Source organism: Cucumis melo, chromosome 8 (assembly GCF_025177605.1).
Source record: "Cucumis melo cultivar AY chromosome 8, USDA_Cmelo_AY_1.0, whole genome shotgun sequence".
Taxonomy (NCBI): Eukaryota; Viridiplantae; Streptophyta; class Magnoliopsida; order Cucurbitales; family Cucurbitaceae; genus Cucumis; species Cucumis melo.
This window is the reverse complement of record NC_066864.1, coordinates 1,567,897-1,594,635: the sequence shown is the minus strand read 5'-3', so window position 1 is coordinate 1,594,635 and position 26,739 is coordinate 1,567,897. Positions and strand designations below refer to the sequence as shown.

The following is a 26,739-nucleotide window of genomic DNA, read 5'->3' as shown; positions in this document are numbered from 1 at the left end:
TTTAAAAAAAAAATAAAACAATAGGACAGTCTTCGAATTTTTCCCCGAATTAATTGAATTGTGTCCCCCCCCCCAAACAGTGAGGAAGTAGATAGACGGGAAGAAACAAAAACGACCTCCCATTTCAACTGCCAAATCTCTCTCTTCCACTTATAATAATAGTAAAAAAAAAACAATCCATTTCCATTTTTCCCTGCTCTTTACCATAAAAATGGATCTATCCTTCATTCTTCTTCATCTTCCTTTTCTTATCTCCTTCCTTCCCTCTGTTTTTGGATGTTACACTTCCATCTTCAACTTCGGAGATTCCCTTTCTGATACCGGAAATCTCTATTACACCTGTTCTTTTCCCAATCCTCCCAATGTTTGCTTCTTTCCTTACGGCGAGACCTTCTTCCATCGTCCCACTGGCCGATTCTCCGACGGCCGTCTTGTTCTCGATTTCCTTGGTCTCAATTTTCCCTCCTTCTTCCTCAATTAATTCATTCCTCTTTTTCCTCTGTTTAATATCTTCCCTTTTGCATTTGCAGCCATGTCCTTGGGGCTTCCACCGGTACAACCATATCAGGGTGTGGAAAAGGGGATTACCGCTGAGGATTTTCAGAAGGGCTTGAATTTCGCGGTTGGTGGAGCAACTGCACTCGATTTGTCGTTTTTTGAACAAAGGGGAATCCCCAATTTACCTCCTACCGTCGATTCCCTCGGGAATCAATTCAATTCCTTCAACCAATCTTACTCTTCCATTTGCACCTCTTCCCCTCCAAGTATGCTCTATTCTTCTTCTTCTTCTATCCACTCTCAATTTACTGTAGGATAATATGAATCACAGTTATAGCAAAATTCAGATGACAGGCTACTCGGGTTTGTCGGTGATAGAATAAGCAATAATCTTTTTCACTTAAAGTAATATTGTTTCCTTTCCATTCGGTATTGATTTTTACTTAACTTTTTGAGTTGAACCTGAGATTTAAGATTTGTTTGAGATGTAGATGATATTTTGAACATCTGAGTTGAGAGAGTTAGTTATTTTGGTATGCAGAGTGTAAAGATATCTTCAAAAGTTCGCTATTCATCATGGGAGAAATAGGAGGAAATGATTACAATTACCTCTTCTTTGATGGACGCAACATTGAAGAATTGGAGTCTCTTGTTTTATTGGTGGTCAACAAAATTGCTTCGGTCATTCTGGTATGTCTTTAATTTCTGCTTCTACTTAATTTATTAAAAAACCAATTATATTTTAAACACTAATAATAAAACCATTTATTTTACATTTTAGGAATTGATTGAGTTAGGTGTTGAGACTTTGATGGTTCCATCAAACCTTCCCATTGGATGTCTTCCAGTATATCTTGAATTTTATAAGACGACATCCAATGAGAGCCAATTTGACCCTCAAAATGGTTGTTTGAAATGGTTGAATCAATTTTCTGAGTACCATAACCAACAACTCCAAGAACAACTCAAACGAATTCGAGTTCTCCACCCTCATGTCCATCTCATATATGTTGATTACTTCAATGCTGCTATGCGTATCTACAATGCTCCAAAAGATTTTGGTATGTATCTGTCTTTTCTTTTCATACTTAAATCAGGAGCTGGGAAACAGAAAGACAATTTTTGGGTTCTAAATTTCACTTTTATGTAGGATTGGTAGAGCCGCTGCAAGTTTGTTGTGTGGATAAGAATGGATCATACTACTTTCCACCGCCATGTGGAGGGGCAGGGACGATTGTGTGTGATGATCCTTCGAAATATGCTAGTTGGGATGGGCTTCATTTAACAGAAGCAGCTTATGAATTGATGGCGACTAGTATAATAAACGGTGAATTCACCTTTCCTCAATTCAGTATTTCATGTCTTCAACGAAATACCTCAACCCAGCTGCTTCAGTTGCAATAACTTTCTATTTCTTTCCACGTGTATGGAGGAGTGGTAGCCTGAATTTTATGTTAGGATGCATAAAATTAGACGTCACTCGTTCTAAATTTGTTTCTACGTATGGTTTTGGAATTTAGATCTCTAAAATCTTTTTATTAACTATGTGTTTGATAGATTCTCTATGGTTTGAAATTTATATCCAGTAGGCCTTATATGATCCATAACTCTTATATAAAGGTAGTATGCAATTAAAAAAAAAAGTATTCATGGCTCTATAAGTTAATCTTAAATATCATAATTTTGTTATGAAATTTTAGTTTTTATATCATAATCGTATAATTCTTCTAAATTCATTTATTTAGAAAATTTATTGCATACTTTCTTGGTTATTTGGATTGTGAGGTAGGACAATAATTAGCTATTTAACCTGATAATTTTTTGATTATATGACTCCATTTAAATTTATAGGGGTAGTTTTACATTCAATGTGATATGATGATGCAGCAGTATGGTCAAAACAATAGAAAATATATCATATAATAATATCATTGATATATCAATTAAAGGTGTCTATTATTGGGGTATATGCTATTAATTAAATCAGGCCTAAAATATATAAATGGGCGTCATAAATTTTATTTAGAAAATTACGATTAAAACACATTTCATGGCTATGTTTAATAAAATGGGAAGGAAACTTATGATTAAATTAAGAAAAAATGTTTTTCAAGTAAGTGGTCTCAATTTCACAATTAATAATAGATTTCGGTTTCAATTTGAGTATTTTTTGTTTGTGTTTTGCACTAATTACAAGAGTACTTTAACTAAAACTATATATATTGCTTGTCTCCTTTCTTCACACATACTTTTTAAATAATATATATTTAGTAATTAGTCCTAAGCTCAGTTGTATTTTGAGGTGACGACAAAAATTGGTTTAAAATCACTCTAACATATTCACTTATTTTAGGTTATGTTATTTTAAACTCTCTAAATTTAGTTTTGAAAAATTGTCAATAAAATTGTTGAAAATATTTACAAAATATAACAAAATTTAAAATTCTAAACATCAAGTTTATTAGTAATAAATACTTTGATTCATCTTGTTATATTTGAAAATGTTTCGAAGGTGGTAAGACCCGGCCTAATTTTTGTTCTTTGATTAAATCTTAAAATAATATACATTATTAATTTATTGTTATTTTTTAATAAAATAATCTTCATTAGGTTTTTATTGTTATTATAATTCTTTCGGTTTTACATCATGGTATCGAAGGTGAGACTAGAAGTTTGATGGATCTCTTAGATCAAATTGATTGATGTATAGTATGCGTATGCCTATGTTGAGGGTTGAGGTTGGTATGTGTGTATAAATTCTGAAAACGTATTTTATGGTGTCTTTGCTAAAGAAAAATAGAAGTTATTATTTAACCAAACTGAATAAAGAAAGATAAGTTAAAAAAAAAAAAAAAGGAGTAGTTTTATGAATTTTAATGGGGAGTATTATATCACAAAATTTGAAGCACTAACTAGAAAGGAAGGAGAGGTGGGGTGCAACCCAACAATCAATAACCTATTCCTAAAGAGTATCGGAGACTATTGCCAGATTGATGTGAAAATCTAAAACTATAGATGTATAAAAGCAGTTAGAGTGGCAGAGAATTCCTTCATCGTTGACTATTTGCATGATATTCAAAAGTCCAATCAAACGGCAAACGCCATGGCAACTATATATTATCTTACTCATCCAAATTCACACACCAAAACACAGTTTTCTTTTTGGTTACTAAATGAATAAGTAACAGTAATAGTAATTAATATATGGCATCATTAATTCAGTTTAATTTGTATGTTTTTTCAAGAGTCCCAAATCGGACCGAAAGCTGCAATTCCAGAGCTTTTGCATGCATTCACCACATCTCTACTCCCTTCCGGATTACTTGTAACAATCACCACCTCCGTTTTCCACTCTCCTGCCGCCTTCACAGTCAGCTCCGCCACATTCGGCCGCCCCAAAACCGCCGTATCATGAACTACTACCTTCTCCTTGGGATACCCATTCACCATCCCCTTAATCTCTTTCCCGAAGTTCTCCTCAATCCCTTTCGCCACCCATACCAAATACACGTCAGCCCTACTTCTCTGCAGCAGAAACGACAAAAACACACAAATCCCAGATCCCGTCGCCACCACCAGAGCTCTCTCGTACATATTCACCAAATATGGAAGTCCGGCAAAGTGAACCCCCCGTACCCACAAGTGACTAGGTGGGTTTGACACCAAGGATTTCGTGAAATCCCCAACCGCTCCGGCTAACATCATGTGCTCTTTTTCGCCGTCGGAAATGATACCAAAGGCATGCCACTCAGATAATGGCGATGGGCTGATCCGACCCAATAACCCGGGCTTTACCCCGCCGCTGAATTTGATAATGGAGGCATGACCAGAGGGGGCAGAGATTCGAACAGGAACACGCCTGACCGTAACCCATGGGAGAATGATTAGGAAAGTGATTGCTGTTGTGAACCAAAATTCCTGTGTTTGGAACAAACGTGAAACGAGGTGTTTATTGTGAGAATTGGTGATGGGATCGTAAGTGAGCGTTAGAATTAGGAAAGCCCAGAGGAGGGCGAGAGCGGTCCATCCAGCGAAACGGTGGATACGCTCGAAGACATTGTGGTGGAGGTGGCGTACAAGAGGGAATGCAGCCAATGAAGAGAGACAAAGAAGGGCTAGAATTGCGGACGCAACGGCAATGATGGGTGTGGATCTTTTGAGTGGGTCCCTTAGAGCGAGGACCAAAGAGTAAACAAGCCACGCGATGGACGAAACTCCACAGCCGCTGTGGACCCCGCCAAGACTCTGTAGGAGGGAAGTTACGGCGGTCTTCAAAGCTAATGGGACCCATGATCTGCCTAAGACAGTTACGGCTAACCAAAAGAGTACACGCAGAAATGCCTCGCTACGGCAAACCGACAAGGCGAATATGTTGCCGATTGAAAACAAAGTCGGGTTTGCTCTTGCATATGGGAAATACCCATTGGCGGCGAGAATGAGGGCGGTAATGTTTAATGCAAGAGAGAGGAGAAAGAGCCGTTTGTAGACGGTGAAGAGGCCTTGGTCGAGGAGAATGACTGAAAGTCTGGATTTTGGGTTGTTCTTCGGAGGGTGAGAGGGTTTAGGGTTTTGTGGGGTGTGTGGATCACCTTCTTCAAGGTCGTATTCTTGTTCTTCTTGATCGTCGGAGACGTCACAGAAATGGCTGCTGGGTCTGCTTAGTGATCTTAGAATTGAAGAAGGGGATGGGGAAGGGAATATTTGAAAAGAGTTGGGGCGGGGCCAGAAGGTGTTGGTGGTGATGTTGCTGCTTGCGCTTGGGTGTAATGGGGAAATGGGTTTTGAGATGGAGAAGTGATGCTCGTGAGGCTTCACTTCAAAGGCAACGCCTCTGCAGCTCGAGAACCTTACAGGCGTTTGCATTATGTTATTGTTAAGTTTGATGTGGTTTTTGGTAAATTATATTCAATCTTTCGTTTTGGAAGAAAGAATAATGGAAATGGGAGGAAGGAAGAGAAATGAATATTAAGGGGATAACAGGATACAGGTGGATTTATAGGCTTTTCAAGTTTGGCTTTGTGGATATTATCTTTTATTAATTATATGTTATGTGTTGACTATTCAAATGTCAAAGTTAGTATTATCCAAATTCAGCTTTTTTTAAAAAAAAAATTATATATATATATGTGTGTGTGTGTGTGATCAATTTGAGAATTTCCTATCAAATAATGAAGAAGATAGTCTTGTTTCTCGCATAATTTTGTATTAATATTTCAGTACGTTTAAAATCTTCTCCATAATTTGTAACTAAAAAAATAAAAACAAAGAAAATTTTATACATATATAAGAATTTTCTAATAGCATGATGGTATATGAAAAATGTTCCATACTAGATTTTTTTTTTTCTCTCATTATCAAAGAAATTAACACGTATCTTTTTAAGTAGTGGTTAATACTTATTGTTTGAGCTTCACAACTTTAATTAATTATACTTTACACTTTTACTATTTTTCTCTCCACCCACAATATCTTAGATTAATTATTTTTGTATACGTTCCTCAAAAAAATTATTTTTTAAAACTTTTTATCTCTCTTTTATTTACAATATTTAATTAAATTGTTAAATATAAATTATTATTTTTTAAAACGTGTACGGAAGTTATTGTTTTTTAATATTAAAATAAATTATTAAAAGTTTTTTAAAAAAAAAACTAATGTTAATTAAAATGATAGTAAATTGAACTTAATTAAATCAATTATTGATTAATTATCACTATTTTAATCAAAATTTGTATTGGCCCATTATCCTAGTAATGTATTGTAAAGTGACAAAAACTTTGAAAGGGGTTTCATAATACTATATATAGATTTTCGACTCTGATCTCTACTCAATTATCTCAATAAAAATTTGGAACTCTAGTTTTAAATTACCAGCTGGTTGTACGATTTGATGGAAATTTGTTTTCAATAATAGGTCATTATTTGTTGATTTTTTTTGTCTAGGGTTTTAAATAATTGAAAGTAGATTTTCTTCCATATTATACATTAATGAAAAACAATTACAGCAGTAATTTCTCAACATGTTTGAACAACGGATCCTTCTTCAATTTTCTTAGGGAAGTGTTGAATTCAAAGTAAACACAACCCATGCACCAATACGTCTAAACAGTGCCTTATTGTGCTTTAATTTGATTATTATTTGTCTTTAATGCATTTTTTCTTGAAACAACACTGTTTATGATATATTGAATATACACAAGTATATACTCTATATAATTTCATGCAATTGTTTTTTATATAAGACGCTATCCAACTCTTACTTCAAGGATCCAACTCATATATTCTGACCTATATTATTCAAATATATATATATATTACTCTTTCACGTTTAAAATTGCCTATAATTTTGACCCTTTTTTTGTTTTTTTTTTAGGACAGATTGATTTCTTAAACTTGCTTATGTAAGGATGAATTTAGGTATAGGTAAGTTCCGGATTAATTTATGGAATGGTAACATATAAATCCAAATAACTTTCTTTTTCTAGCATATAATTTGTAGGGGAGTCGGAACCTAGCCAATGGGGTATGGTACACATTGATGAACTTAAACATACAGTACTTTTAGTGGACATATTATATATAATTAAGAACAACATGATAACTATTTGTTACGTACAATTTACACTAACTAATACAAAATAAGAGGCTTCACCATTTGACTTCCTATTTTATTTCCCATATTTTGATCTTCATACTTTCTCACCAAACTAATTTCATTTATTAATCAATTTTTAAAAACAAAAAACAAAATTTCAAAAAATATTTTTAATTTTTTTTTTCTAAAACACGAAAATGTAAATAAATAAAAAAATCAGTGAAATTTTATTTTAAAAAAATGGTTATGGACCGAGGCCGGAATAATTAAGAAATGAATAATTCAAAAATCAAAGATCATCAAATTAACAACAAAGAAATATACATATGTTAAGATCACGACATGTCGACATAAGCATTCCGCTTGTCAACTCCATATTTAATCAAATATACTTTCAAAGTGACTTAACAGAGATAATATTAATTATTAACAATAATAAGAAGAAGGTCTTCATGAACGACACAAGTGGATCGGACTTGAATGTTTCAGTTACACAAATAGAATAAATTGGGAAGCTTCTTAGTTTTGGGATTATTTGAATAGCCAAGTTGGGCGATGAACTTTCAAGTGTGCAGCCAGAGGTTGATATGGTCAAGGCCAAAAGCGAATCATCAGTGGTCAAGAAAAGTGGATTAATCAAGCTGTAGTTCATGGGCATGAATAGTAATTCAAAATATGCAACGCATTTGAAAGAAGAAGATATATATATATATATATATATATATATATATATATATATATATATATATATATATATGTCGGCGCTATACATAATGGGGTTGAATTTGAAGATCAATCATATACATAAATTTGTCAAAGCTAAAATATAACGGCCAAGACCGGTATCTCACATCAAGACAAAACTCATAGATTTATTTCAGAAGCAAATAAGAGCAATTTATTCATTAGAACGAAACCGTTGAAAAGTACAAAGTATGTAATGTTAAATATTCAAATAGATAAATGAATAATTTATGTATTCTTTTCCAAATAGAAAGTTGGAATATGTTGATTTCAACAAAATTATGATCGATGAAAGAAATTTTCAATTTTGGAAAAGGAATTTTGATGTGTGGTTTCTTATTTGAAATTAAAAAACATATGAAAGAGCAATGAGTTTAGTATGTTAAAAGGTTCTTTTTTGGAACCTAAATAAATAGAATTGCAATAGTACCGGATATTATTAGAAAATACAAATCTCGGTTGCTTGTACTGTAGGGATCATGAATGGTAATTAATTACTAAAATTTGACAAAAGTTATATAAATATTATTTTATAATTAAGATATTTTTAAATATAATAAAATGAACCAAAATATTTATAAAAAAAAACGTAGCAAAGTTATATATCTATCTATGTTGATAAATATTAGTGCTTATTAATTAATATTTATGATTGATATAATCTAAAATTTTCTCTAAATATTTTCTTTGAATTTTATCGTATTTGTGATAATTATTTAGGATAGAAGATACATTTAGAATAGCACAACAAAAAAATGGTCACAAGATTGTATAATGTTTTACAAAATTGGATCGTAGAATTGACGTAATTGGGGTAAATTCTACTTTTATATGTCTGTGGGAATGCTATAAATTCTCAAAAGAAGAAATAATGTATATTAATTCATGGAATGTGCATGTTTAACTAACAATAATCAAATATTCTTTTGGGTAAATTTTTCGTTTTGAAAGATCAATTTTATTTGGTATATATATGATTAAAGTGGATATGCGTGCAGCCCTGGGAGTTGACCATGGCATGTGTCCTCTACAATAATAGTGAGATCCCACAAACACACATTGACTATGCAGTTTATCACTACATGATCATCTTTCATGCTATATTATAAGAAACATTCACCCTTCTTCATCAGATCGGCATGATGCACCTCAACCCTGACATAAAAGGCTCAAGCTGGGTTTTCAAATTAAGATATTATATGAGTTTGACTAATTACAATGGATAACAATTATTATTTGGTGTATAGCAATAATTTTAAAAGTTTGTAAATATAACAAAGTTTATCATTCTACCGTTGCTCAAGTCTTGTGGTTTATTAGTAATAAATCAATATTTGCAATATAGTTTATAGTCGGCTTCTACTATTGATAGATTCCAACTTTAACTGATATTTTGTTATATTTATAATTTTTTTTCAAAATTTTGCTATATAAGCTAATTGTTATATTTTACACGAACTCTTTGAGATTTGATAGAGTCAATCTAGCTATCGTTGAATGCATAAGTCTAAGCATTTAGGTTTTTCTTGTTGGTTAAAGTTTGGATGAAAGCTTAAGACATGAGTTATATTAATTGTATGGTAATCTTATGATCTCACGGCCGTTTTATCATTTATTGTTTTAGAAAGATATTAACTATACCAGTAAAAAAGGAATGGAAGAAACCAAAGTTCTAAAAGAATCATCAATGAACTTGCAAACGAAAAGATAAATGCTTTATCCTAAGTACCGACCCTCACAAACGAAATGACAAGACTGTAGCAGAAAAACACACAATTAACAAATACAAAAAATAATGTTCAGTCTATATTTACGCATAATCAACAAACCCAAATTAATAAATCAACCAGAACAATAATATAATAAATAATGAACTAAGAATATATTAACGATGGAAACTCATCATCCTCCTCATGATCCATCAACTTCCAAGACCCATCAGTCTGTTGAACCATACCCTTATTTTGCAGACACCGCCATGCCACAGGCACAAGATACTCATCCTTCAATGCATCAAGGCTTTTGTTTAACAACGCAATATCCCTCTCAATCTCCAGCCTAAATCCTCCTTTATTCTTCCCTTGTGTCCCTGCAACCCCATGCAAGTACCCTTCCAAATTATGCCAACTGCTCAAGCTCCCTGGGCTCTTCAAGTACTTCGATTTACGAGTATCGATTTCTAGTTCCTCCCCCACCTCCGAGTACCCGATGAACATGGGGTAATTAGGGACCACGTCCATGGCGTTTTTTACTCGTAACACATGCACGTCTTTGTACTCTGAAAACGCTCTTTTGAACTCTGAATCCCCTACTCTGGGGCATGCAAAAACGAAGGATGTCACTGGATAGGCTTGCCCTGTTGCGGCTGCAATGTTGAGTTTATTTGCTGCTATGTCAACGGCGTTCAGCGTTGCTAGTGCTGCGCCAAGACTGTGGCCTGTTGTAACTATGCTAATTTCTTCGTTCTTGTATTCCTCTACCAATCTTTTTACTTCGCCTATAACCTGATCGATCACCCATGATTTGGTATTATTATTCTAGCTAAATATTCATTTGCAAAATTATTTTCAACGATAAAAAACATGTCTATTCTCCATATCTATTGGTTTAGATTTTGAAAAGGCATTGAGATGGTTAATATCTCAATAATAATTCATAGAAATAAAATCATTTTAGATAATAAATCAAGAAAAGGCTATGATAGAAAAAGTGATGAAAGAAAGATTTAATGGGAAGAAAGGACTCGCCTGATTTCTGACGCTGTTATTGGTAAACGGTGATCGTCGATCGTCAGAAGTGTAAATAGAATACCAACCCTGATGAATCTTCACATCGCTAGATTCCCCAAATATTTGCGGAGCCGAAACCAAACCAAACTCAAAATCATCAATCCACTCCAAGCTTCTCACAGTCCCTCTCCAAGCAATCACAACATCACGCCGCCCCAATTCCGCCGCGCCTTCATCGGTACTCACCGCCACATACCCAATCCAATTCGACTCTTTGCTCCAAGCCTCCCTCGACAACGACCTCACAATAAAAGCATCAGGCACTTGGACTTGCGATGTTGCGTACAAGAATTTGGTCACTCTGTATTTATATGGGCCAGTCTTCCCTTTCCCTAGCCCAATTTTGGCGAAGAAATCTTGCTTCGAATACCGGCTGCTTCCGGCGAATTTTGAAACCTTTTCGGTGTTGAATGTGTCGTAAGTTGCCTGAGCCATTTGGCCGTAGTGAATCAAGTAGCGACGGAGGTCGATATGAAGAGGCTCCAGAAGGCCTTTCCAATTGTCGGACCCCATCAATTGTTTCCAATTATTCTCTGATTTTCCGGTCTTATGATCCATTGCCGCAGTCTTTGTTGTCTTCTTTTTCTTACCAAAACATTTCCACAATCGTATACTTTTTCTGCCACACTTGAATCCCACTACTGCTCTTTTGATTTGCGAATTGCAATTCATTTATACCATACATTAATTAAAATTTTTGGTGTGCAGAGAATTAGAGAGGCTGGGGAGTGGGTTTAATTCCCAACAACGTCTTATAACTTACAACTTACAACTTACGAGAGATTAAATTGAATGAAGGTTGGTTAGCTGAAAAATGAAGATCGTTTTGGGAATATTGACAAAGATATGCTTGGCTTTGAAGTCATAAAGTTGTACCATGAAAATGGAAGGTATGGAAGGTGCTTGCGAGCTTGTCAAGGCAAGTATCACCCCCACGTCCTACACTTTCCTTTGTCCTTCATTCTCTTTTGTTTTTCTTTATATTACTAAATATTTTGTTTTTATTTTAATTAATTATGTTATAAATATTTGAAAATTTTATTTTCTTTAGATCACCTAAGTAACTAGGAAGAATTATGTGGAATACATGCAATAAATATTTGATAAATTAATAAATCATTTAATGACGTGTCAAATAATCAATAGAAGTAGTATGCACTACATAAGTATACATTTTTTATTTTTTATTTGCTAGATAAAGGTATTGCATAGCATGAACATGGGTAAAGCGTAGGCAACATCTAGGTGTTTCACTTACTAATTTTAAACATTGAAAAAGAGTTGAATCCATATATGTTTAAGCATCCCAATTATCATCCACACACACTAAAAAATAAAAATGTTTCTTTTTAAAGAGGTTCTCTTTTATCCTTTGCTCCAATGCATATGGCCCTTTCTCTTTTTGAGCGACCAGCCGGATTGTCTTCCCACGGTCCACTAGACTTCATAAATTGGGCCCTGCATCCCATCACAGCCCAACTTACTTTTGCTGTACTCCCCCACAAAATTTCTCATGCATTTACTTTTTTTTTCCATTTTCTATTTTGGAAAACCAACTTTTAAAAAAAAAATCTAATTTGATTCATATGTAAATCGATTGATTTATGCAAATTTAAAATTTTAATAATTCAAATGATAAGTTTCTTATAATATTAGCCAAACAAAAATTGAGAAGGATGTAAATGGATATATTTAAAGAAATTCATAGTTTAAACCATTGATATAATTATTAGTTTTGGTCATATTCGATATTACTTAAAATCGATATTTGTGCAAACTATTTGATTCTTTGGGTAAACATATTTTTTTTTAGTTCATATTATTAATGGTTTATTTAGTAACAACATTTTTTGTTTTATTTTAAAATTTATATTTATTTCATATCAATATTTTAATTATAATTTTCTTCTATTTAAAAAACTTTGGAATTCTAGCCAAATCTAAGAAAAAAAATGAACTTTTCACAACTTAAGTTTGACTTTTAGAAATATTTAATATTAAGTGATATGAGCATTTATTCAATTTCTCTCTGAACCTATGATGGGATGATTATTCAAATTCCCTCCAAATCTTTTATATTTTAAAATAATATAATATTGTAAAAGAGAAAAGAAAATGTCATATATAAAGCAAATAAAAAAAAAATACATAATGGAAAGTGGGAGTGGAAGGGAGAAAGAGATTTCAAAATTCAAAATTGAGAGAAGAGGAATGGAAAAAGGTTGTATTGGGAAATGAAATGGAGAAGAGATTTGGAAGGGAAGAAAGCATTGATGGCTTTGGCAATGGCATTTAGTGAGAGACATGGCCCTAACTTCGACTCTCTTTTCCCACACTTGCCTTCTTTTTTTTGGCTTTATATAATCTCTATTCTTTATTTTTCCAATATTATTTTAATTTTATTTTCAAGGGTTATCTTAAAATCTTCTTCTTCTTTTTCTTTTCCATTTTACTTCTTAGTTTCAAATTTTTTTTTTTAATTATTTAAAAAACACGTGTGGGTGAAATTTTGAGAAACACCGACTTTTTGTTAAGTAGTAGTAGGTACTACTTTACCATATACATATAAGTAGGTTGTTGGATCTGTTTTTAACTACTATTTGTTTTTATTTTGCTTTAATTATCTTCAAATAATTGTTTGAAATTCTAAACATTATTTCAAAATTGTGTTTAAAAAATATGATTTTTTTTAAAGAAAAAAAAAATGCTTGAAATTAAATAGGGTTTTTGTGTTGATGATAAGGATCCACGATGGATATTCAAGACGAGGTGGCCGGATAGGAGGAAACAACAATAGCTTTGCAGTGTAGCCTTTCTTTTTAATGCCTCCATCTTCGATACATAGCTCTATGCTTTTGTGCTATTAATTCAATTTGGTACATATCTTCGATTCTTTTGAATCAAAAAATATTATTCATTGTACATCTACAAGTCTCCTTTTACTTTATTTCAAATTAATATCTTTAATTTCTTTCCATTTTTTTTTTAATTTGCATTTTAATTAATTTATATATTACCAAGGAAAATAAAGTTAAATATGAGCCACATAAATCCGTAGAGTCCAGTATTGGTTAGAGAAATTTTGGAAGTATTACACACAAATTTTCTATCTTCGTATAGATTATTTTACCGCAAAAATAGTGTTTAAAGAATGGATAATGATCATGTGCAACGTATAAACTGTATTAGACAATTGCTTGAACGTCGTCACCAATAAAGGTGAAGGCAAGAAAATATCCAAAATTTTATCTTTGTTGGGTCCACAAAATATACTAATAATAAAACAATAAATAATTTAATAATGAAGGAGAATAGTACGTAACGAAAGAATAATACCATAAAAATTTGCATTTGATCAAAGTATTTGGTGTGTTAAAAAGAAAAGACAGGTATGAAATAAAATATTGCTTGGAATTGTGTAGCGCTAATACTATATTAGGGTTGCATGGCATACTCATTGTGTGTACTCCAGAAGAAGCAATTAGTTGAGCGTCCAAACAAAGTTTGGTAAATGTTTTTCTTAATTTGTTTTTAAGCTTTTTATCTTTTAATCTTCATTTACAGGAATATATATTCTTTTTAGTCTCTTGATTTTTTTCGAAGAATATTGATTATATTAACAAAGTTACTTTGATTTATGATTTTTCAATAATTATTATTATCATGGGAATACATGTTTATTACACAAAGAGCAATACTTGGATTGTAACCCATACTATACATCTATTTCCATGCATTTGTTCAAAAAGTATTGAAAAGAAAACTTGTCACGTTGCTAGCTTATAATCAAGTATTTGGACGATCTGTACAAAGATAAATGTAACTTTTAATATATTCAAAGAGGTCGACGTTGAGGCTAAAGTAATAATATATATTGGAAAGAGAGAAAAAGAGTCCGTAAACCCCAACCCAAATGGAGAGACAGAGACAAAATTTGAAGGAAGGATAGATAGATTAGGAAGGTTTTGGAACATTTGGGCAATTGCTTGGTTGGCACATTATGATGAGAGACCATGCTGTTGAAGAACAATAAGGCTAAGGACCACAATACCCACCTCTTCAATTCTTATATGTCTTTCTCTTTCTATTCTATATGATATCTAAATGTAGATTTAAATTTATATATTAATTGTATCTTTGTGCCATTCGTTTTCATGCTAGCTATTCTCACATGATCATACCGCTCCCCCCTCTCTCACTTCTCACATTCATTTTTATTATTTTCTCAACCTCTTAAACTCTTTAACCTTTTACACACTCAATTCTCTATGGTATCACCTCTTTCAGTACTAAATGTGCATATGAATGCATTTAATCTCTATCCTTTTTTTTTCTCTCTCTCTCTAGATATATAGTATTTTGGATAAGTTTGATGCAATATATGTAATGCTAGTTAAGATAAGCACACACAAAAATAAAAAGTGAACACTTGATGCAAGGATATATATCACATATAAATAAGCATACAATTATTAAGTATATTCTAATGAAATATTGAGAAATGATATATATATTTGACCAAAGAACATCATTGTCATTATAAACACAGATTGTCTTGACTTCTATCCCTTTTGTCTTATGAGTTGTTTTCTGATGGATTTAACAGTATGATGAGCTCATTGCTTCATAAAAATAACAATAATAAGAAGAAAAAGGAAAAAGAGAGAGATATTTAATCTGAATTTATAGAAATAGCCTATGATTTTTTTCCTTTATATTTCATCACTCAACGAGAACTTTAATTGCAGTCTTATGCTATTTTTTTTAAATAAAAACTTAAAAATATATCAAGAGTTGAACAAAAAAAAAAAAAACTTTACATATTATTTCCTAATATAACATTAATATATAACTAAAAAAATAAAATAAAAAAAAAAAGCTTCGAAAACAAGTAAGATGCCTAAAACGACTGAACTAGAGTGGTGTTTGGTCTTGAATAGCTTTTAATAAGACAACATTATAAAGAAAAAACCAAAAGTTGTATGGTGTGGGATCCGTCTATGGTATTTTCAGGTTATGATTTATGGATATTCAAACATGGTAATGCTTTACTTCCAAGTTGGCATATTCATCTTTATTAACCACAAATAGACAACCATATAAAAAACGTACTACAACAACATAACAAATACTAATAATTATATATTCCAAAGCGTAGAAATAACATTAAACCCAAATAAAGCTAAGTGTTAATTTTTCTGTATACCCGTGAAAAAGAAGGAAAATATTGTCGTACTTGAAGCTTTTGTTTAAGAAGATCTTCTGCAGTAGAATGATTAATTTCAATCTCTTATTCATGCATATCCACTTAATGATCAACCACAATGGCCTTCAACGATATATATAAACTATCTAACCCTATTTTTGTCTTCATAATTGTTACGTAATTGATGAATAAAGAATAAAAAACATAAATTAGAAAAGAAAACTGCGAGATCTCATACGCAATTGGTATTATTTATCTCTAAAAATATATTGCAGCTCTCTCTTTTTCTCTTCTTTTGAATGTAGCTAATACAGTAAATTTCAATATTCATTTCTCTGCTACACTTATGCTTTATGTCAATTTCGAGAAATGGTCGACGGTGGAAAAGGGCTCTACCTTTATGTGAATTTTGAAACATCAGAGGGCTAGCTGAGTGAGCAGCTTTTCTTCTTCTTCTTCATCATCTTTTTTTTTTTTTTTTTTGGGTGTAAGGAATTCTGGAAGTTTATGGAAATAGGCCAAAGTGATGTGTGTGTGAAAAAGAAAACACAAGAAGGTGGGGTTATGAAGTAAGTTAGTTAATGGTCAGTGTTGAGACATTGAGTGAGGAAGTGAAAATGATCGATCAGCCATATAATCTCTAAAAACAAAGCCCATTTGCCTCTTTTCTAATTTCAACACTCACATGCATGTGGCTCTACCAATTATTATTATTATTTTTATATATCCCCCAAACCTGAATGAGCTATTCCTCTACTTGCTGTCATATTTGGATCACTCTGATTTCCTCTTGGAGATGTAACTTCATATTTAACTTTTTTGTGTGTGATTCAATTTTTTAGTACGACTGAAGTTTAATTTGGTTGGTAATGATCTGTATAGGTGTAGATGTGTGTCGATCAATATATAAATTTGTCTTTCTCGTGACCCATGCATTATCATAACTTAGGTTTGGTGGATTTGATCTATGTGTTGTAGCTGTTTAATAGATTATTTGGTTTTGATTATTTTCGGAAATTAATTAATTATTCGGTACACAACAACTTTCATGACAATTAAAGTCAGTTTAATGACTATAAGATTTAGTTATGTTTTCTAACTAAACGTTTAATTAATTCTTGGCTAACTAATTGATTCTATAAAAAGAAAAAAGAATAATTAAAATCTACTTTTATCGCTTTTAAAAACTTGACTTGTAATTAAAAACATGCCTAAAAATAGGTATCAATTCACAATACAAATAAAAAATAAAATACTTATTATATAAGTGTGATCAACTTATATAAAATAATCAAGTAACAACAAATATGAATCAAATCTAAGATCAAATCTCAAACCTTAAAATTCGACTTATATTATGACCAAAAACCAACTTCATTTATAAAACCAATTATGGATTTTTTAAAGTATTTTATGATTTTTTTGAAAGCACGTTTTAGCGAACATGGTATTTTATTTTAGTATCTCCACTTTTAAATATCTAAATCTAATTTAATTTACTTTTGAATATATCTCAAAATTAATTTTTGTCCATCGTACGAAGTTAATTTATATGGAATTCCACCTAATAATAACCATAATTTTTAAATACACCATATAAATCGAGTTATCTATAAATATATATAGTAATCGAATTTAAAGTATTTGACAAATCTAATAAAAGAATTTACAAATATAATAAAATTGATGTAAAAAATGTGTGTTTTGAATAAATATTTTGGTTGACATTATATTAAATTTATTTTAGTTTAGAATTGGAATATTTTATTTTCTTATAAAAGTAAAATGTTGTTGGGTGTTAATAATGGAAAAAGGGGTGGAAAAGATATTTAAAGAAATCTCAAAAGTTTAATTAAAAAATCAGTGGGAGGGTTTTAATTGGCAATGATTAAAATGTTAGTAAGAAGGCAAGTTACCATAACTATTCAAACAAATTTCAAAACAAAGATATATGAAATTAACGAAATGAATATGCCTTTTCTTAACCTTTTTATATTTTGCTGTTCCCACTAATTTAATCTGCTTTTATTGGGTTTCAACATACATTGTAGATTTGAAACTGCTTCCACTACACATTATTAATGGTAACTCTTCCAAAGTTTATCCATTATTTACATTACTCATTCAATACACTATAATGCAATTAATGTTTTGTTTTATTTGTGTTGACTGGACTGCATCTTAACAATTACTCAATTCAAATTTATTACTTTGAGGCAGAAAATGAAACAAAATAACTCTAAGGTAGCTGGGGGGAATGAGAAAGAAGCAGGATTTATATTTAATAAATTTAACATAAAGATGGGGGAAAAAGAAGTATTTAAAAACCAATTGTCAAACACCAACATGGGGGAGAAGAAACAAAAGGAACTCATGTGTACCAAAATATCGCGAGAAATTGGTTGAAAAAATTATTGAGCTGACCGTTGGGGGATTTCTACTCTGTGAACTTTTTATTACTTTGGTACCTGCTTCACCTTCAAACCCCCCACGCGCTCCAAATTCCAACAACTCACGCGTCTCCTCTTTTCACGCCTTCATTCCTTCCCCTTCCATCACGCCTATACTTGTCCGTGATGCCGAGCGAGTATTGCTATTTATATACTCGAGGCGATTTGTGTATTTTACTTTCTTATATTTTTCCCCATTCTTATTTTATTTTTCTAAAATAAGATCCAAAGAAATACGACCGTTCCTCGTGATGGACGCCACTTCCCTCCGTCTTTCTCTTCCCCTTCCCACTCAAACGTTCTCTACTACTTACTTACTACTTTTTATTTATTTATTTATTTATTTATTATTATTTATTCAATTTTAATTTTTCACAAACTTCAACTTTCTTCATTTCTCTTTTTTTCTCTCTCAGATGAGACGAAGATAAAGACGTTTCGTTCACACTCTAAAGTTGATTGAAATTTTGGAGGACTGTAAAAACTCAGTCCCGACCTTACTCTCCAAGCATAGAGAGAGGTGAGAGAGAGAGAGACACACACACACACGCGCGCGCGCGCACGGTGAGAGTTTAGACATGGTAGCTGGGAAGGTGAAGGTCGCAATGGGGTTGCAGAAATCTCCGGCGAGTAGAAAGGTTGAGAGCTCACCGAAGACATCGACGCCGGCGCAGCCTTCTCCGAGCTCCGGTAAGGTTTCCCAGAAAACGGTTTTCTCCCGCTCATTTGGTGTATATTTCCCTCGTTCTTCTGCTCAGGTTCAGCCTCGACCGCCTGACGTCACGGAGCTCCTTCGTATGGTTGAGGAGTTGCGTGACAGAGAGGCGCGACTGAAGACTGACCTATTGGAGCATAAGTTGTTGAAGGAATCTGTCGCCATTGTGCCTGTGCTTGAGAATGAGATATCTACGAAAGATGCGGAGATTGAAAGAGCGTCTAAGCGGATACTGTTCTTGGAGGCGGAGAATGAGCGGTTGAGAGTTCAAGTGGAGGAAGTTAAACAGAGTGTTGAGGAGGAGAGGAGAGAAAGTCAAGAGAGAATAAAGGCAATGGAAGGTGAAATCTCTGAGCTGAAGAAAATGGCGTTGGATCGAAGCAGAATGGAGCTTATTTTGGAGAACGATGAGCTTTCGGCGTCACAGAGGTTTCAGGGATTAATGGAGGTTTCGGGAAAGTCTAACCTAATCAGGAACTTGAAGAGAGCGACCAAATGTTCGGATGCTGTTGTTAACCAAGACAACCATAAGGTTGAACATCCAGAGGTAAAGAAAGAAGAAGTTGAAACCGAGAGACCGAGACACTCGCGTTGTAACTCGGAAGAACTTGCGGAGTCCACTCTCTCCAACATAAAATCGAGAATACCTAGGGTTCCAAAACCTCCTCCGAAACCTTCTTCATCTTCCTCTTCTTCTGCCACTACCTCCTCCTCATCAACTGGCTCTTCTGCTGACATAGAGAAAGCGATCCCAGCCCCACCCCCTGTTCCAACCAAGCCAATGCCGCCTCCTCCGCCGCCACCTTCGAAATCCGCACCCCCTCCCCCTCCACCACCTCCCAAGGGTAAGAGGCCCATGCCGGCGAAGGTACGGCGAATACCGGAGGTTGTTGAGTTCTATCATTCATTAATGCGGAGAGATTCCCGGCGAGATTCGGGCTCCGGCGTTACGGACCCGCCATCGACCGCCAATGCTCGGGACATGATCGGAGAGATTGAGAACCGGTCGGCTCACTTACTCGCTGTAAGTCACCGGTCACGTACTGTGTCCCTTAATTTTTTGTTCAGTCAAATAATTTACAATTATGCCACTAGGCTGAGCTTTTTGTCAGTGAGAATTGACTGGTCCTCAATTGTTTTTATTAGGTGCCCCCTATTGGTTTTATTTGGATTTTATTGTCAAAATCGGAATATTGCTTCCTTTGATTGGGTTGCCCTCCTGATTCAAAACTGTCTTTTTGCATATCCCTTTTACTCAAATTCGTGGCTTTTTGGAGGAGGTTCAGTAATTCAAATTTACCCTCCCCCTTCCCTCTTGTTTTTTTCAAAAGAAAAAAAACAAACAAACAAACAACCAAAGCATAAAAAGTAATCATGGAGAATAAATTTTCTTTGAAGGCAATTAAAGATTGATTTTGAGAGGAAGATTTCGAACTCTTGATGATGAATTGCTTTAATATCAAATCTAATTACCTATAATAAAAAAAAGTTACTTTAATTATTATTCTCGTTATTCTCTCATGTTACTTGCAGATAAAGACAGATGTAGAAACTCAGGGGGATTTCATAAGATTATTGATAAAAGAAGTCGAAAATGCTTCATTTACTGACATTGAGGACGTTGTACCATTTGTCAAATGGTTGGATGATGAGCTTTCATATCTGGTAGATGAAAGAGCCGTGCTTAAACACTTCCAGTGGCCGGAGCAAAAGGCCGATGCTCTGCGTGAGGCTGCATTTGGCTATTGCGATCTAAAGAAGCTGGAATCCGAAGCCTCATCGTTTCGTGGTGATGCCCGCCAGCCCTGCGGATCGGCTCTCAAGAAGATGCAAGCTTTGCTTGAAAAGTATTCAAGATTTTTCTCGTGCCTAATTCTAATTGATTTCTCCCTTGCCTTTTAGTTTCATTTCCTAATATCTGTTCTTGATGCATCAGGTTGGAGCATGGCGTATACAATTTGTCTAGAATGCGTGAATCTGCCGCTAAGAGATACAAAGCATTTCAAATTCCAGTGGAATGGATGCTTGATAGTGGAATTGTGAGTCAGGTAAATTCCATCTCTAAGCCAATTTAACAAATATAGTTTAATTCTAGCTTATTAGTTCGGCGGGTGGGGGAAGGAATCCAAGAAGAGAAGATTGCTGATTTAATAATAATTTCCTTGACTTGAAATGCAACGATTATTAAAATAATTAAGTTGTTCCATTTAGGTGTGTCTCTCAGGTGGTCCCTTTTAATGGATCCGTTCTGAAGCGACAGAGAAATAACTCTGACAAAGTATACAGAGCAATGTAATATAAAAACGGAGAATGGTTAAGAAGATGACAAAAAGGATGTTTTGATTTAGCCTTGTTTTCCTCTGCCCTTTACCTGCACGCGCACATGGGAATTCCCAAATTTCTAAACTACATCTTCTTGTCTGCTTTATAGCTCTTTTAAGTTATAGGGCTAACAAGAGAATCGGATTCCCCTTGTTTGCTGTATACAAATTTGATACTTTTTATAAGTTTATTTAGAAATGAGCACACTGGGATTTGTTTGTTAATAAATATTCATTCACTTCATAACTCCAATAATAAACCCCCTTGGAAGAAGCTCCAAGAATCATTTCTCTCAAGCAATGCATTATTTAAAAAGGACAAATCGTTTTGCCTTCAAGGTGTGGTATCAATGGTCCCCTAGGCGCCCAGTTGGGTGTTGGTTTAATACTTTCACGTGGTAATAGTTACTCGATTGATGTGTTTCTGATCCAAGGCAATTGTGTGCTTCAATTAATGTGTACAGATCAAGCTTGTCTCTGTAAAATTAGCAATGAAGTACATGAAGAGAGTATCCGCAGAGCTTGAAACAGTCGGTGGTGGACCTGAAGAAGAAGAGCTGATTGTTCAAGGCGTTAGATTTGCCTTCCGTGTGCATCAGGTAATGTTTGGAGAGTGACCCTTCCTATTGACGTAGGCAAGTGAACTGTGTGGTTAAGCTCTTGAACTTGTTAATGTGCAGTTTGCTGGAGGGTTTGATGTAGAAACAATGAGGGCATTTCAAGAGCTGAGAGATAAGGCAAGTTCATGTCATGTACAATGCCAAAACCAGCAACAACATAAGTACGTGTGGAGTAGCAGGCCTACAACTTGTTAATCTGCAGCAATCTCAGCTTCAGTCGGGAGGAGGGAGGGCTCTTGTTTTTTTGGTTTGTAAAGAATAGATTGTTGTTATCATGTCTGTGAATATTAATGGGCAGCGGCTTGTCTTTGGGATGGAATGAATGGAACACCAATTTATTCATTTAAGAGAAAACGAACTGAGGTGATTAATTAATATATTGGAAAAAGGAAGGGAACCCATTTTCTTCATTAAATATGCATTCAACTTTACATGCTTCTCTTCCTCTTTAAATATGCACTGCCACTGCCATATTCTGAAGACTTCTCCACTGGCTTGATGCAGAATGAAGGAAGGGTGTTTTGTTTATTCTTCTTCCAATTTCTTTGGTGGGTTGAGAAAAAAGAAAAAAAAAAAGAATTTTACAGGAATAATTGGCCTGGAAATAATTTCGAAGCTAAAACAATTTTTCTCATAAAATCATTTGCACAGTGGATATATACTTTAATTAAATTTATATGCAGAATATGATCTCTACTTGTAAGTTTTTGTGTGGCCTAAGCAATAAGTAAATTATTAAAAAAATGTCAATACAAAATGATTTACCTTTTTTTGTAGGTTCAATTATTGGCTCTATTTGATAAATTTTTAACTAATATTGAGATTGAGATTTTTCTTTTTTTCCTTTTAAGTTCACATATTGCAAAAATATGGACAAAAAGGAAATAAAGTACCAGTTAATGGTGATTTCCAAAATATGAAAGGAAAAAAAAAAAAAGGTGAATTAGAACTAGAATTATAACTATGATTTAAATTAATTTATTCTTTTTATTTCTCGTTCAAGAACAAACATTTTTTATTGATTCTATAAAATTTACAAAGCTAAAATATTGTTTTGGTTTTAGATTTCTAGATTTAGTTATATTTTAGTTCATATATACCGCTACCTATTTTCAATTAAATTTAGAATGAGTCATCTGAAGAGTTTTCTTAAAGATTGAGCCCAAATGTTTTTCACTCTTGAAAACACATGATTCTAAGTCCAATGTTTTAAATAGTAAAATTTTTTAATGTAACAAAATTAAATAAAATATTTTTGTTATTGTCAATAAAATTTTTTTAAAAAAATAGAAATAGATGTACATTTTTAAGCAATGAAGAAATTGTATGTATACATTTCTATGAATTATTAAGAAAATAACGGCAAGATTTGTTAAAATTATATGAACCGAAATGGATCGCTCCAATTTTAATTACTTAAAAAAAAGAAAGAAAGAAGAAATCGATTTTTAATACGAAAATGGTATTTGAATCCAATTAAGGGAAGCTTCATATTTCCCTTCCAACTACGGACATGGATTCGTAGCTCTTTTTTACGCATCTAGCAGCTCAGATGACAGGCTCCATACTTCTTAATCTGCAATTTCTTTCGTTAACTGATTCTAGGTTTCGTTCTTACCCTTTCTCGAATCATCTTTCTTCATTTCCGCATTTGATCTGCTCTCTTACACGCCCTCGAATTTCTCGCCTTATCAAAGTTACTGCTGTATCGTCCATGGAGGTGGAACAAGGTGGAGAATCTGCACCTGTTGACAGCACAGTTCCTCCCATGAAGCTCTTGTTCGTCGAGATGGGTGTTGGCTACGATCAACACGGGTGAATTCTCAGCTCTTTCTCTTGTAATTTTTCTTGTTTTAAGTGTTGATTTCAGTTATAGAATTGTAAACAATGAGATTAATGAATGGATTTCTATTTTGCCACAGCCAAGACATCACGGCTGCTGCAATGCGAGCCTGCAGGGATGCAATCTCTTCCAATTCGATTCCAGCATTCCGTAGAGGTATATATATCCCAGTGGGTTGTAGAATCTCGCGCTATTTGTTATTTGCTTTAATTAATCACGTTTGACAGAAGATAAGAGTTTCTAAAATTAGCTCCTTGTTCAGTTGTTCTGGCACTGTCCTGGATATATTTTCAAGTTCAGAATCTCACTTTTATGGTTACTTATGGCTTCTGCATATTGCGTTTATATTGAAAGACGTTTCTGCTTTTATTATGTTAATAATATTCTAAGTAGGACTAATGACAAGGTGTTATGTAGGTTCCATTCCTGGAGTCTCATTTGGAGAGATGAAACTACAGATCAAACTTGGGGTTCCACATTCTCTTCAACAATCTTTGGATATTGAAAAAGTCAAGTCCGTCTTCCCATAGTGAGTGATGAAGTATTTTAAGTTTTACTATTTTTCTTTTTTTTGGGAAAAACGCAGAGCTCTCTGTCTTGTTAACACCTAACATTGAGTATGCAGTCAGACTTATTAATGCTTGTTAGATGATTTATAATTAAATTTACTTTTATCAACTAGTTTAAGCTTTTGGGTCAATTGTGTCCATAAACCTAATGACCGGAGAGATAAATTATACTACTAACTCGACCATCTTAACAAAATAACTGAATAGAGGGAGAGGAGAGGAAAAGTAACAAGGTACGAAAGCAAGTGATGTAAGTCAAACCCAAGGGATGCTGTACAAAGATTTCTCGATGCTGCTGAGCTGTAGAAGAAGACTAATGAAATTAAGATGCCGTCCTGTTTAGTGGCTTGCTTTCACATCCCCCTAGACTCGTAGGTGTTTCAATCACTCCAAGCTTCCCTAAAGAAAGTAAATTAAGCTCTCAATTTTAGTTTTTCTTGCTTCAAGGTGAAGATTGCTTAAAATGTTGGTTCTTCCATGGCAAATAAGGTTAGCAGCTGCAGTATTGACACTATTGCTGATCACATCAGCTAAAGTTTTACACCCTGATTCTGCACTTGATTTGAATACAAAATTCTGTTTCTTGGGCTCCCATGAAATTAAAATTTCACTGAGAAAGACCTAATATGATTTTTACAAGGCTTTGTATAGAGATTGATTTCGTGTACCTCTTTCAAGTATTCAAGGATTTTTCTTGCCCCTTGCCAAGGACGAGTGATCAGGCTTTGCAAGTATTGGCTGGGTTCCTGCATGATAAGTCGTGCAGAGTCCCCCTATCGCACTGATAATCGTTAGATAACTTTTCAATCCATTTTTGCAATTTTTAATTCCTTGCTTATTGACAAGCTTTCACCACATTTTAGGTTAATCGAAATGTTTCTTTTCTTTCTTCCACCACCAAAATGCATTTTAATTCTTGAGCATCTATCAAGGGAGAAGGTCAGAACAAAATCTGTAATGAATACTTTTATCCTCACTTTTTCTATTAAACTTTCTGCACTTAGACTTAACTGACTTGATCACTTGAATCTTGGAGGAGTTCGACAGCAAAGGGATTGATGCTGTGACTATTCTCTGATGGTCGGGTAAGATGATATAAATAATCCTTAATCTCCAAACAGAAAATTCGTATCACACGTTAAAATAGAGAGCTTCCTAGGGTTTTTTTTTTTTTTTTAATCTAGGGTCATAGGCACTCATACGACATTTCTCAGTTTTAAAGGACTAGATGGATGCTAGATATTTAGGTCATTTATTTATTTTAAAATTTAGGCTCTGGGTAGTAAAAGCTGTCTCAGGCATTGATCTGTGGTAGGAGTGTGCTCAGCCTCTAATCCAGCTGTAGATTGTAATGGAGATGATTCAGTCTGCAGTTGAGATCCTTTTACTATTATGGCATGATTTTCCAATTATGTTAACCTATTTGCTTAATGCTTCTTTCTTTTTCATGTAGATTTCATGTCTCAAGTTACTCACCTTGACTTTACTTTAACCACCACAAGATCCTTCAATTGTTTTCGTATGTTCTGGGCTACTTATACTGCAACCTCCAGAGTGATTGGACTAAACGACCAAGGAGAAGTTGAGCATTAGTTTAGTAACTCACTTTGTCAATTTGGCTCCGAAGTTTGTTTTTCTGTGTGGATGTTCCTATTTGATTATCAAGTCATAATTAACTATCCTAATGCTTGCTTGACTGTTGGTCTTCCATTTCGATTTAGTATTGACTGGCAGTACCTTTCAACGATGATAGTGAACTCCTCCAAACTATTGTTTTCAAAGTTTATTGAACCTTTCTTTCATTTGATTTACTGCAGTGGAAAAATTCTGAATGTTGAGGTCGTCGATGGTGGCTTAATATGCTCCAGTGGTGTGCATGTGGAAGAAATGGGAGACAAAAATGATGACTGTTACATAGTAAATGCTGCTGTATATGTTGGCTACTAATTTTCGTTGCATCATTCCCCTTCGAGGATCTTGGGGTTACGCGTTGTAGACTGCTAAACAATGTAAAACCATGCATGCTCCAGGTACTTAGTCATCTATGATTGTAATTATACAGTTAGCTAAGCTTGCCGTATACATTGACATTTCAGTTTCCTCGAGACTATCGTGACAACCACATGGTTATTTCCTATCTTGATTAAGCACTCAATTTTAATTTTTTTATGTGATTCAACATTCAGTAATTTTCTGTTAGAACTGGTATTTTAGTTATCAGCATCTATGATCATTAAATGAACTCTCAATATCCAAATGATCTTTGAGCACGTGAAGGAGTTGTATCAGGTACTTCGGTCATGTGTGTATATTTTTCTGGTTTCATTTAGTTCCGTATGTGTAAGGATAGGTGGCCTATAAGATCTGCACTTAGCTCAATAATATGATT

General features: G+C 33.7%; 5 protein-coding genes across 10 annotated transcripts; 3 read left to right on the top strand and 2 right to left on the bottom strand.

Moving 5' to 3' along the window:
* Window positions 1–99: 99 nt before the first annotated feature.
* On the top strand, window positions 100–2,098 carry LOC103484462 (GDSL esterase/lipase At1g28570-like). Its single transcript, XM_008441539.3, has 5 exons — window positions 100–449; window positions 531–764; window positions 1,040–1,188; window positions 1,280–1,559; window positions 1,649–2,098. The coding sequence occupies exons 1-5, from the start codon at window positions 212–214 to the stop codon at window positions 1,900–1,902; spliced, it is 1,155 nt and encodes a 384-aa protein (XP_008439761.2). The 5' UTR covers window positions 100–211; the 3' UTR covers window positions 1,903–2,098.
* Window positions 2,099–3,703: 1,605 nt separating this feature from the next.
* On the bottom strand, window positions 3,704–5,424 carry LOC103484460 (adenylate-forming reductase 06235). The gene has a single exon (XM_008441536.3). It carries the CDS (start codon window positions 5,359–5,361, stop codon window positions 3,739–3,741), a length of 1,623 nt encoding a protein of 540 aa, XP_008439758.2. The 5' UTR covers window positions 5,362–5,424; the 3' UTR covers window positions 3,704–3,738.
* A 4,086-nt stretch (window positions 5,425–9,510) lies between these two features.
* Window positions 9,511–11,567, bottom strand: LOC103484459 (phospholipase A1-IIgamma). Its single transcript, XM_008441535.3, has 2 exons — window positions 10,585–11,567; window positions 9,511–10,341 (listed from the first exon to the last, which is right to left on the bottom strand). Exons 1-2 carry the CDS (start codon window positions 11,296–11,298, stop codon window positions 9,712–9,714), a joined length of 1,344 nt encoding a protein of 447 aa, XP_008439757.1. The 5' UTR covers window positions 11,299–11,567; the 3' UTR covers window positions 9,511–9,711.
* Window positions 11,568–18,200: 6,633 nt separating this feature from the next.
* On the top strand, window positions 18,201–22,353 carry LOC103484458 (protein CHUP1, chloroplastic). Of its 2 annotated transcripts, XM_051088583.1 has the most exons (6): window positions 18,201–18,580; window positions 18,699–20,021; window positions 20,531–20,844; window positions 20,934–21,045; window positions 21,783–21,917; window positions 21,999–22,353. In XM_051088583.1, exons 2-6 carry the CDS (start codon window positions 18,861–18,863, stop codon window positions 22,131–22,133), a joined length of 1,857 nt encoding a protein of 618 aa, XP_050944540.1. In that variant the 5' UTR covers window positions 18,201–18,580; window positions 18,699–18,860; the 3' UTR covers window positions 22,134–22,353. The 2 variants fall into 2 exon arrangements, with proteins under 2 accessions (XP_050944540.1, XP_008439756.2); XM_008441534.3 differs by having other exon boundaries at window positions 18,560–20,021.
* A 1,004-nt stretch (window positions 22,354–23,357) lies between these two features.
* Window positions 23,358–26,539, top strand: LOC103484457 (uncharacterized). Of its 5 annotated transcripts, none has more exons than XR_536746.3 (5): window positions 23,358–23,753; window positions 23,861–23,937; window positions 24,199–24,310; window positions 25,804–25,942; window positions 26,168–26,420. XR_536746.3 is itself a non-coding variant. In XM_051088581.1 (5 exons), coding segments are annotated over exons 1-4 (453 nt in total). In that variant the 5' UTR covers window positions 23,358–23,490; the 3' UTR covers window positions 25,388–25,435; window positions 26,168–26,380. The 5 variants fall into 5 exon arrangements, 4 of the variants coding, with proteins under 4 accessions (XP_050944538.1, XP_008439752.1, XP_050944539.1 ...); XM_051088581.1 differs by lacking the exon at window positions 25,804–25,942 and adding an exon at window positions 25,387–25,435 and having other exon boundaries at window positions 26,168–26,380; XM_008441533.3 differs by lacking the exon at window positions 25,804–25,942 and having other exon boundaries at window positions 23,376–23,543; window positions 23,636–23,753; window positions 26,168–26,539.
* The last annotated feature ends 200 nt before the right edge of the window (window positions 26,540–26,739 follow it).

Excerpts from the sequence above, each read along its gene's own strand:
- LOC103484459 (XM_008441535.3), bottom strand. The coding sequence starts at position 11,298 with ATGAATTGCAATTCGCAAATCAAAAGAGCAGTAGTGGGATTCAAGTGT. Across the intron at positions 10,342-10,584 it reads ATAACAGCGTCAGAAATCAG|GTTATAGGCGAAGTAAAAAG; the intron begins GCGAGTCCTTTC and ends GTGATCGATCAG.
- LOC103484460 (XM_008441536.3), bottom strand. The coding sequence starts at position 5,361 with ATGCAAACGCCTGTAAGGTTCTCGAGCTGCAGAGGCGTTGCCTTTGAA.
- LOC103484457 (XM_008441530.2), top strand. The coding sequence starts at position 23,491 with ATGACAGGCTCCATACTTCTTAATCTGCAATTTCTTTCGTTAACTGAT. Across the intron at positions 23,754-23,860 it reads GTTGGCTACGATCAACACGG|CCAAGACATCACGGCTGCTG; the intron begins GTGAATTCTCAG and ends ATTTTGCCACAG. Across the intron at positions 24,311-26,167 it reads GTCAAGTCCGTCTTCCCATA|TGGAAAAATTCTGAATGTTG; the intron begins GTGAGTGATGAA and ends GATTTACTGCAG.
- LOC103484458 (XM_051088583.1), top strand. The coding sequence starts at position 18,861 with ATGGTAGCTGGGAAGGTGAAGGTCGCAATGGGGTTGCAGAAATCTCCG. Across the intron at positions 21,046-21,782 it reads ATAGTGGAATTGTGAGTCAG|ATCAAGCTTGTCTCTGTAAA; the intron begins GTAAATTCCATC and ends TAATGTGTACAG. Across the intron at positions 21,918-21,998 it reads TTGCCTTCCGTGTGCATCAG|TTTGCTGGAGGGTTTGATGT; the intron begins GTAATGTTTGGA and ends GTTAATGTGCAG.
- LOC103484462 (XM_008441539.3), top strand. The coding sequence starts at position 212 with ATGGATCTATCCTTCATTCTTCTTCATCTTCCTTTTCTTATCTCCTTC. Across the intron at positions 450-530 it reads TCTTGTTCTCGATTTCCTTG|CCATGTCCTTGGGGCTTCCA; the intron begins GTCTCAATTTTC and ends TTGCATTTGCAG. Across the intron at positions 765-1,039 it reads TTGCACCTCTTCCCCTCCAA|AGTGTAAAGATATCTTCAAA; the intron begins GTATGCTCTATT and ends TTTGGTATGCAG.